Below are 10,494 nucleotides of genomic sequence, written 5' to 3'. Positions count from 1 at the left end.
TAACTGCTTCTTTCCGCGCAGTTTTTCACATTTCTTGTACACAATTTCTCATACTGATGAGGTTGGCGTTGTTTTAGGCGCCAAACCGGTCTAACAACAAATCATAGCAGACAAGACAACAGTTTGTTTTTCTGCGGTGAATTACACGGATGTCTCCATCGATCTCATCGTTTCATCATGGATCGTAACAGTGACACGTCCATGCTGTCTGATGAACTCAAACCCAGGCGAACTCCTGTGCCACCATCATTCGGAGTAAGAATATTCTGGCCCTTTACGTTGATAACCTAACTTGACTCAGTATTTTAGGTCTCTTGAAATCGTGTGAATCTGTTCTTTTAAGCCCCGTAACATTACCGTGTTCTGGGTTGCAGGAAACTGTACCCCGCCCTTCAGTTCCAGATCTTTCTATCATAGAGACACCTTCAGGTGGTGCCCCAAGTCAGATCACAACCTCTGTGGGTCATGTACAATCTGCCCTCAGTCACCTTTCTTACAATGACTGGCGTCAGAAAACAGGAGCCAGTGCCATAAACGGCATCAACCTTGGTCGCCGCAGCACTGAAGCATTTCTACCTACAGCTGTCCCTCCTATTCAGAAATCTCCCAGCAATTATGTCCCTGTCAGCACGGGTGGCAACCTTCATAATCAGGAAAATTTGGACTTTAGGAGGGATAGAGTTGAGGAGCGCGCATGGAGCAGGCCCATTCAGTCTGCAGGAAAAACTGTCTCTTACAACGATTTTAAAACTAGACCCACTAGTGCACCTGCTCCAAGAACATTGCCTGTTGATAACGGAGTTGGACGGGATCATCCCCTTGCAAAGAGTGCACCACCAAACAGATCATCTGGGCATGTTCAGAGCCCCGATACGCAAAGAAATTTCTCTCCATCCTCAGATCTTAACCACTATACTCATCAAGTGCAGCCTATGTCTGCCCCTGCATTACAGCCCAATGGGCACGGCTCACTGTCCAATCAACTTGATGAATTGAGCTTGGTGCCAACCACCAATCTCAATTTGCAGCAGACTGAAGCAAGGAGCCTGGTGAGCAATCCCACCACTCACAGGCAACAATATCGTCACAGTGGCAATGGACGTACTTTCAAGAACCAAATGTTAAATCAAGACCACATTGCCTTGAACTTGCAGCAGGCTGAAGAAAGGAGATTGACGGACAAGCCCACTAGTCTCAGGCAACAATACGGCCCCAGTGGCAATGAACATACTTTTAAGAACCAAATGTTGAATCATGGCCACATTGCTTGCAATGAGATTCCTTCTCATCATGCTGTGCCTATGGGGAGAGAAAACATGTGCATGTACCCTGCTTATTGCCATGCTGGGAAACCTCCCAGCCCATGGTCCTGTGCCGAGCATCATTGCCATCCTCCTGTGGCTATGTCTGCAACGGCACCACACCCTGTTAGCCACATGCATTCTATGCCGGACAGCACTCTTCAGCCTCATCCTCCACATTCTCATGTGTCTTTTGATGACCTCTACAAAATAGTTTTGGCTCAGAATGACCAGCTAAAGGCACTCCAATCTCAAGTGGAGCGGCTTCTCCTGACACAAGATCACAAACCAGCAATAGATGCATGCTGCAAATCCAAAGAGGTTGAAAAGCTCCCTGTAGCCATTTGCAAGTCTGATGGTAAAGTGGCTGTAGAAGAAGCAACTCAGACATCTGATAGTGAGGAACAACAAGAGGATTGTCAAAAGATGTCGATTGGTGTGATGACCAGCTTCATTCATGCTGTAACATACAGAGGCAGAGTTGGGCGCCTTGATGCAGTGCACAATGTTTCTGAGCATGAGAGTGCATCTTCCAATGGAAACCTCTCAAAACAAAATAAATCTTCAAGTGACGATTGTAGCTCTTCTTCCGTGAGCCCCACTGCTACATTACCTCAGAAAAATTCAGGCTGCTCAAATTGTTGCAAAGATTGTACTTCACAGGATAGACAAAATGAAAAGTCAAAGAAGCATATTAGCAAGAATGGAAAGTATAAACAAATTCCTATTGAAACTCCCAAAGCAGTAACCAACAGGTGTGCATATATTTGTGTGAGAAAACATGTTACCTTTTTATCCATTTAATCTTCATTATATCTTTTGTTTTGTTTTTTTCACAGTAAAGCAGCTTGCCCCGAGGGTTGTATTTGCAACAACAATCCAGGAGTTTCAGCGGCTATTACTGCTGTTCGAGGATGTCAGGCAGTGTTGGCAAGTAGGGCTGGGATGACAGCGTATGAGTACTCAACCTTTAATGGTGCTGATCTTCCAACTGTCACAGAACAACCAGTCTCTCCTATGTCTTCAATTCATGTGGATTTACATGATTATGGAAGTTCATCTTCTGATGAGTAAGTTCATAACTTGTATTTATTTTAATAAAAATTTCTATGAAAAATGAAATGCATAACTTCCATTTTTTTCATGACTGAGTTTAGGTCAGGGTCTTCAGAGAGTGATGAGAATGGAAGTTCGAATGGGGATGAGATGAGCCCAACAAAGGAGGAGGGGTCTGAACCCAAGCCAAATGGCTGGACATTTTACAATAATGTTCTTGTAAGTCTCATTTTAAACCATCATGTATGAATGTGAGTTTCCTTTTAGCTGATTCACTGTCTTTGTCATCCAGGGACAGGTCAACAGAATACTAGAAGAGAGAGATTCAGGAGAGCAAACATTTGACCCTCATCATTCAAAAGTGATGCAGCATCACAAATCAACTGATGTCAGTGTTTCGAAAAGGTAAGCAACCATAATTGAAGATAGATAGGCTATGCTACTATCATTATTATCATCAAATGCGTCTTGAGTGTGAGTGTCTAAAATATTTCATTACAGAGTGGCATTTGAAGCTAATGATGTAAAAGAAACCCCCAAGCATTTAAAGGAGATGGCTTTGAAATATTTGAGAGAGAACCACCCTGAAGAACTTGCATCCAATATTTCTTCCAAAAGTAATAATAATGAATTTTTCTGGAAGTGCTTTATTGTAGACATTAATTCTTAGTTTTTCATGTATCCCTAACATTTTCATTGCTTACTTCCACTAGGAGGAAAACAACCCCACAGTGCGAAATTACAAGAAATGGCAGTTTATAACATGCCCGCATCCAATATGTCTTTTGCCACATTTCGATACCTAGAACGCTATAATCTTCTACCCGAAAATTTCAACCCACAACAATATTTAGGTAAAATCTGCTTATTTACTGTGATTTAGGTATAAATATTATTACTGTGTAAACTTGTGATGTTGCTTCATTGTGTCCAAAATTTTACAGAGGCTACAACCAGTGTGCCTGGATGTTATCAAAAATCTCAAGAGCCTCACCACAATCCTATGCCAAGTCGAGGAAGTAGGAAGATGACAAAAGTATCGTCAGGAAAGACGAAGATGAAGTCCACTTTTCCCCAAACTTCATCTGAAGATGTTCATTATCAACTTCATCATATGGGTAATCGACAGCCTAATCCAGTTCACCTTCACCGTCCATCCCCAGGGAATCAACCTCAGTTCAATACACCCACTGGCAAGATCCTAGATATTACTACTTTACGGCAACAACCTAAATTGTTGTGAATTTCAATCTTGCAGTTTTATTTACAGTCAATTAATTTTTCAGTTTGTACATTTTTTAATTTATGTGATTCTTTCTAAAACTTTTTTTACCTGTTAGAAATGTATAATTAATTAGTGCTTATTTTTGATACAATAATTTTATTGACCTATTATCTATTGTTTGAGCTCTTTTCAAGTCTGTTTTGTAATTTTACATGCACCAATTGGAAAGGATTGAATAAACTCACAACAAAGTGCATAAGTTTTTCAAAAATATAGAATATATTTATGACTAGATGGCTGAACAATGGTAAAGAACCTGATACAATTATAGAGTTTACATAGTTTTCTCACTCATAGATGCTTCAAAAAATTTGTAGCAATGTGCAAACAGTGATTTGAATGTCAGTTATAGCATCTTTAGATGTATGAATATCCTTTCAAGAGAAGTGTCATGTCACTCTTATGTCTGTTGAATTAAATCGAAAAGCTCTCACCACAGCCACAAGTACCTTTGATGTTAGGATTGTTAAAAACAAATTCACTAGACAGCTGTGTTTCTACATAATCCATTTCAGTACCAAGGAGGGTCAGTTGGGCTTTCTTGTCTATGAAAATTTTAATGCCTAGAAATTTGTAAAAAATGAGTTAGGCCTGAAAAGTTTTAATAAATCTTATAGAAAAGGGAAAGAAGAACTTACCGTCTTGTACTACTTCCTCATCAAGTTTGTCTTTACCCGTGGCATAGTCTAGAGTGTAACTAAGGCCATTACATCCTCGTTGTCTGACGCCAACCTTGAGGCCCACCTAAGACAAAATATAAAGCTTGTGAGTTGTTATGGTGGTAAATGTAGAAACATCTTAACATAATGACCCAAGTACAAGCCCCAATTATTTTTTACTATTAAAAAATTGAGCTCAAATAGAGATTTCTTTCCACATAAGGGTCCTTATATTATGGAGAGGCTTATATTCAGGCCATTGCAATATAATTTGTAACACTGAAAGGCAACTAGTTCGAGTTCCATAAAAGATATACTTACAAATTCAGGTTTACCTTCTAGAATGGATTTCACCTTGGATATAGCACTAGGAGTCTAGAACATAAAAAAATCCAAGCACAAAAGTTGAAATTGAAGTTAAAACAATATTAAGATATGAGGTATGATCTTTGCGCGCAAGTTAACGTGTAGGTTAAGAAATGCTTTGTATCGTTGAGTAGAGAGGACACAGAGAGAAATCAAACAAAACAGTTCATTTGAAAATTATTTTCCATTGATGACATAATTTACTTACCAGAACTAATGCAGCTCGTGTTGGTAAAAGTTTCCTTCCTTTGACAGCTCTTACTGTGGCTGCTGCAGCTATTCGACTTGCCATAATTATTGAAATGAAATTGAATACTGCTTACAAAAGCTTCAGTAAAGTAGGAAAGTGATCGGGAACGGAGAAAAGAGTGTTGACATCAACTAAAATGTATTTAATTTCACAGAAATCCTTGCACTTTTGAGAAGATACCTCCCTATCCCTTGTTGTTTTCTTCCACTAGCAGACGAAACAGACGCCGCTAGTAAAACTAAGGGTTGGAAAAAATCTAGAAAAGAGGCGAAAAAGAAAGTGATCAGCTCAAAAGTAATTCCAAATTTTAGAATTAAATTTTCAACACATTAAAAGAACGAAATTTAGCGTTCTTTTGTTATTTCATAAGATTTTGAAACAGCCTCTGGTCTCTTTTGGTCAGATTGTAAAAATGAGTAGAGAAGCAACCAGCCGCTCACCCTTTCGAGTCCGTTCGAATGCTTGGAAGTTTGATTCTAAATCGTTTCTTTTCTTTATTTCAACTTAAAAGAACCCTAGTGTGCGCATATTTTACGGTCAAAGAATACGTCGTAGAAACCAGGAACACACCCGGTTTGCATACGTGACGTCAGCCTCGGTTACTCTCGGATCCCGTCGCGAACTTTTATTATGCTCCCAGAATTCCTCAACAGTACATGTCCGCCATAAGTGCTGGTGGCTGTACGCTGGTTGAGGAGCTCGTCATTCCGAGACCCAGTGCGGCCTCATGCAGCACTCCCCTACGGAGATTAAGGAAAAGTTATTGAAGGCACTCGACAGTAATTACAATGTAAGGGTTGAATAAGATTTTTATGTCCTGCCGACTTCGAAATGCGTCCAAATCGGGAGCGTTGAAATACACAGCGAAAGTGGCATGCCCACCTCATACTGGGCTCAAGTTTTCGGATTATTTACTGACTAAGTAAACACCGGGAATACTGCGTAACCCTCTTACCACGTTCAGGGGAGTGTACCGAACCCGTGTGAAGCGAGATTTGGTTAAAAATCCGTGTTGGTACTTTGGAATTTGTGAGTGAAAACTGGGTAACGGAGCTCTTGGGACTCAGCTTGCCCCCTGTCCCACCTCTTGGCTCTGATACGCGGCACTGCGCCTGCGCACTGGCCTTTGGAATTGTATCCGGTCTTGGTACAGCCTTGCGTCATAAAGTTTCCGGCTGGGCTACATAACCTAGATTCATACAATGCTGCCCATATTTTGGGCTTCTTTGGGGGCAAATTATATACTTACGCCTCTCATTGGTTTTATTGCACTCGAATAAAAATTCCTCTCCTCGTACCATTCATTCAAACTCCCATTCAATTGTCTGAAAGGAAGCCAATAGGGTTAGGATACATTTGTGTCAGACTTTCTCCTCTCGCTGTCAGAATTTTCTTTTTCTTTGTAATTTTGGAAGTGGTAGCAATTCTGTTTGCCATTTATTTTCTCTCTCCATCATGATGGTGCGTTCGGTTATCCGCTGTCGATCATTTTGATGTACTCCATCCAATAGCTATACTTTTTCTAAATTACACGACATGTTTTAAGCTTTTAACATTTTTATTCTAAGTTAACAAATATTTCTGCCGCTGTTTCAATGTTTAAAGCAGCCAAGATTTTAAAAAAATTGCTTTGGCTGTTTCTCTAATCTTTTGCTGCCTTCATTTCTCAGGTTGTGGACATGGCAGCAGTTGTCGAGGTCATCTCCATCCTGGAAAGGACTCCTATTACAAAAGATGCACTGGAGGTTTGTTGAGTTGTGAATTTCAAGTGTGGTTTTTAGAGTCTTGAAGTGTCTCTATCTATCCATTGTTTTTGCAGTCAACAAGACTCGGCAAATTTATCAATGAACTTCGCCGGAAGACCAAGAATGAAAACTTGGCAAAGAGAGCAAAGGATCTGGTACGCCGTTGGCGTGACATGATTGTACCTAAATCGGAAACAGTACCCCAGGCTGCTGCTCCCGCAGGCCAGCAGTTCAATGGGGCTAGTGTTCACAGTACAGGTCCTGCAAGTACTGTGGCTAACAGAGTCATGTCATCAAGTGGTCATCTGAGTCCAGGTCTTCCTTTGAGAGGGAACATCAGTCCTGGTTTGCCTGCTCATGGTAGACACCTGATCCGAAGTGCTACTGTGTCTCCGGCCATGTCCCTACCCTCCAGTGATCGAAGCAATACCAGTCCCAGACCAACTTCCCGCTCATCAACTCCAAGACCGTTCGACCAAATTTCTACAAAGCCATCTGTCAGTGCGTCAGTTGTAGATCCTGTGCCCAAGACTCATGCCTCAAATAAGAGATTACGGAAAGACAACTCTCCGGTTGATGATAAACCCTCCAAGAAAGTCAAGAGACCTAATGGATTATCAACTGAACCATCTTCTCATGGCATTGCTAATTCTCTAGGGAGAACAGACATTTTATCCAGCAGGGATGGTAGTAGAGATAGTTTCAGTCCTCATAGTGATCATGGATCAAATTCTTGTGAAGTGATAAAAACAGTTGTGCCTTCTGAGCCCATTGTACAAGACTCATCAGAACCCAAGAAAAGAGGGAGAAAAAAGGGTTCGAAGAACAAATCCAAAGGATTGGATTCAGTTTCAGAAATAGGAAGAGAAGATATTGTAAAATCAAAGATGTCATCCATAGGAAGAACACACAGGGTCAAAACTACACAAGAGCTTTTGGCAGATTTACAGGCTCGAAACACAGGAGTGCCTACTGACAATGTGATACCTCCTGTGGCAGATAATAAAGCTAGTCTCACAAATTGTCTTCTTCCTGGTGTAAGAGGTGGTGACAGAGAAAGAGACTTGGAAATGTCTCGGAATAAAACTGAGCATATTGCCAAGTTCCTTCGCTCACAGTCAGATCTTGAGCTTTCTAATCAAGAATTTCCTATCAATAGAGAAATACAAGAAGATATTAAAGACACCCAAGTGTTGTGTCATGATGAACCTGATCCAAGTGATGATGTTTCGATACCCTCTAGACTTTCCAAAGATGTGAAGTCACCAGCTGGTAGTAATTCAAGAGAAGCCCCTTCTGCTGAGAGACCAATTTCTGTTCAAGAATTACAGACAGATAGTCGACAATCGCCTGCACCTCAACCAGTTGGAGGTGATAGAACAGTTGAAGAGATTTTATTAAGGTTACCACCAATTGATGCAGAATCCATTGAATGGGAAGGTTCTGAGAGTCCTCCTAATTCTCCTCCAATCAAGACTGTGACTGAAGATGATGTGTGTAGATTGCATAGTGAACACATAAATGGTGTAAATGGAATAGTGAACCATAGTAGTCAAGAAATTAAAAATGGCGATATTGACTTTAGAGAATGGCATGAAACGGTTTCAAGAACTTCATATCAGGGTGAAATGTTGCATATACTGCCCTATGTGGTTATTGATTAAACGTTGTGTCTTCTAACAGCATGCAAGAGTTGAGTACCCACTTAGATTCTCTTCCATTTGGTTTTTCTTTTATATTGTTAGAAGAGAGTTATTTTTGTTGAATTTAGGAGCACTTCTGCCATGGTTTCGAAGTGAAATGCAGGTCATTAGTCTTGGATGTCACCTTGAAATCTGAACTTTTTTTCCTGTAATTTTGGTCTGAAAAATTAATTCCATGGGAAATGAAGACATTGTCATTGTATTACTTAAGAATATTGCCAGTATTGAGACAGCTAGCTGCTATGATGATAATGGTTGGATGCAGTGGTTGTTTTGTTGGTTTGAATGTGCCTTCTTTATTTCATCCTGTTTTGCACTTGAGTTAGTTTAATCACACTGGAGGACATTAGATTAATCTCAACTTGTATTGATTTTGTTTTGCATAATTTTTTGTTATTAGAACAACTAGGGAAGCATTAGTTTCAGAACCATTTGGGGAGAATTGTTCTAGAGTGTCCTGTCATTGAGCTACTGCCCATACTAATTTGTAGTAGAACAGTGCGCAGGCTGTAAAAGTGGTGTTAAGGGTGTTTTTGTGATGATTGATGGCTTTGAAGTTCCAATTAGCGAGAAAAACTCTGCCTACTCAACAAGGTTCTTGCCTGTTTTGTCTGCAAACTGCTGAGTAGGGGAGCTTTTCTCAAGTCTCGGCCAGGCATAATAATGGAAGTAAATGAATGACATTATTAAAACAGGTGTTAGGTTTTTGTGAAGCAAATTCATATCCTTAAAATATAACTATCCTTTATTTTCATTTAGTCAGTTGAATGAAGTGATGATGAGTTTTATGCCGGCTGGCCGGTAGCTTTCTTGTCTCCCATTTCCATGTTTCACGTGCTTACCCTACTTCCAGCATATTTCATGGCTACTGTCTCGAATCATGGCTGGCAGCTCAATTCTTCATTTTGTCTTGTCACTAAATTGTAAGAAAATTGAGGGGTTTCTATTTCTGAGTCTGGTGTGAGTTGTCCTCCTAAACTCTCCCTATTTTTGTTTTTTTTCTTTTTTGTTGTTTTTTGTGTTAAAGTTTTAGGTCTAGCCCCCCAGATCAAACTTTTCTCTTGTGCCTTTAACATCTTGTGAAAATAGGAAAAGAACATCATCCAGATAGCTGGAGATGAGAACTTTTTATCAATCTGTGATATTTCAACTGATTTGTCTCGTATTAAGCCACAAGCTTATTTCTCTCTGCTACATCTTTAAGTTGATGTACAAGACCAAACCCAACTGAAAGGCATTGAGCTGTTCAGCCTTTGAGTTGCATTGCCTGTGGCAAATGTGCCATTGCATATGGTTAGTGTATATTGGGAATCATTATTTGTTTAACTTTCACATTGTCATTTATAAATGCATGGTACTTCACTTTATCCTGTCTTGATGAACCAGTTCTTGCATTCTTTGTTAAATTAACTCAACCCTGCTTTAGATGGCAGCCTTTTGTATTTTGTTGAATTCGTGTTGTTACTACATGTAGCTTTATTCTTGTCAAATTGGAATGATAATTTTATACTCTTTGATGTTGTATATGTCTTTCTATTTTATTATCCTGAACCCAATTGGCTTTTCACAGATATCAGCAGCATTTTTCTGAAAGTGTAACTGCTTAACTGGTGGCACTGCATCAATACAGAGAGTAATAGCTTCAACAATAATTCCAGCTTACATAAAGTGATCATTATGTTTGTGCTGATCTTTGTTCATTCATTGATAAAGTGGATGTATTTTTCTGCCAAGTAATTTTATCTGTTTGTATGGTCTTTGGTCATTTTTTGGTTTTGTAAATCCAAGTCTATGGGGTAAAAATTGTCATTTTTAAGTTGAGCATTTCTCAGTAACTTCCTTTAATTCATGGCATCCATCCAAAATATTAAATTTGTTACTGAGTTGGATCATTTGTTTAAGAATTGGTGGACTACTTCAAATTTGTTATTGCGGTTTTTATTAACCTCTGAAGACTACCAGCACTATTATGGTGTGATATATCACTTAACCAAATTCTTATCAAATCGCAATTTGATAGGTATGTGTATTTTCATGGCATTCTAAATGCATAATACATCAAAAAATTATAAAATAACCTGAAATAATAAAGTAAAATGGTTCTGTTAACTTTGTAAAAGATCACAGTT

General features: G+C 39.5%; 3 protein-coding genes across 5 annotated transcripts; 2 read left to right on the top strand and 1 right to left on the bottom strand.

The window, feature by feature from the left end:
* Positions 1–51: 51 nt before the first annotated feature.
* On the top strand, positions 52–4,080 carry LOC117640629. The gene is made up of 8 exons (XM_034377322.1): positions 52–255; positions 375–2,056; positions 2,141–2,371; positions 2,459–2,576; positions 2,650–2,762; positions 2,859–2,974; positions 3,071–3,211; positions 3,302–4,080. Exons 1-8 carry the CDS (start codon positions 178–180, stop codon positions 3,598–3,600), a joined length of 2,778 nt encoding a protein of 925 aa, XP_034233213.1. The 5' UTR covers positions 52–177; the 3' UTR covers positions 3,601–4,080.
* On the bottom strand, positions 3,839–6,013 carry LOC117640638 (iron-sulfur cluster assembly 1 homolog, mitochondrial). 2 transcript variants are annotated; one of them, XM_034377345.1, is made up of 5 exons: positions 5,873–6,013; positions 4,876–5,173; positions 4,623–4,676; positions 4,281–4,386; positions 3,839–4,205 (listed from the first exon to the last, which is right to left on the bottom strand). In XM_034377345.1, exons 2-5 carry the CDS (start codon positions 4,957–4,959, stop codon positions 4,057–4,059), a joined length of 393 nt encoding a protein of 130 aa, XP_034233236.1. In that variant the 5' UTR covers positions 4,960–5,173; positions 5,873–6,013; the 3' UTR covers positions 3,839–4,056. The 2 variants fall into 2 exon arrangements, with proteins under 2 accessions (XP_034233236.1, XP_034233237.1); XM_034377346.1 differs by lacking the exon at positions 5,873–6,013 and adding an exon at positions 5,358–5,489.
* Positions 5,469–10,102, top strand: LOC117640633 (mediator of RNA polymerase II transcription subunit 26-like). Of its 2 annotated transcripts, none has more exons than XM_034377331.1 (3): positions 5,469–5,707; positions 6,588–6,662; positions 6,737–10,102. In XM_034377331.1, exons 1-3 carry the CDS (start codon positions 5,645–5,647, stop codon positions 8,324–8,326), a joined length of 1,728 nt encoding a protein of 575 aa, XP_034233222.1. In that variant the 5' UTR covers positions 5,469–5,644; the 3' UTR covers positions 8,327–10,102. The 2 variants fall into 2 exon arrangements, with proteins under 2 accessions (XP_034233222.1, XP_034233223.1); XM_034377332.1 differs by lacking the exon at positions 5,469–5,707 and adding an exon at positions 6,018–6,261.
* Positions 10,103–10,494: the final 392 nt, after the last annotated feature.

Source organism: Thrips palmi, unplaced genomic scaffold (genome assembly GCF_012932325.1).
Source record: "Thrips palmi isolate BJ-2018 unplaced genomic scaffold, TpBJ-2018v1 HiC_scaffold_12, whole genome shotgun sequence".
NCBI classification, from domain to species: domain Eukaryota; kingdom Metazoa; phylum Arthropoda; class Insecta; order Thysanoptera; family Thripidae; genus Thrips; species Thrips palmi.
This window is presented reverse-complemented; position numbering and strand designations above follow the sequence as displayed.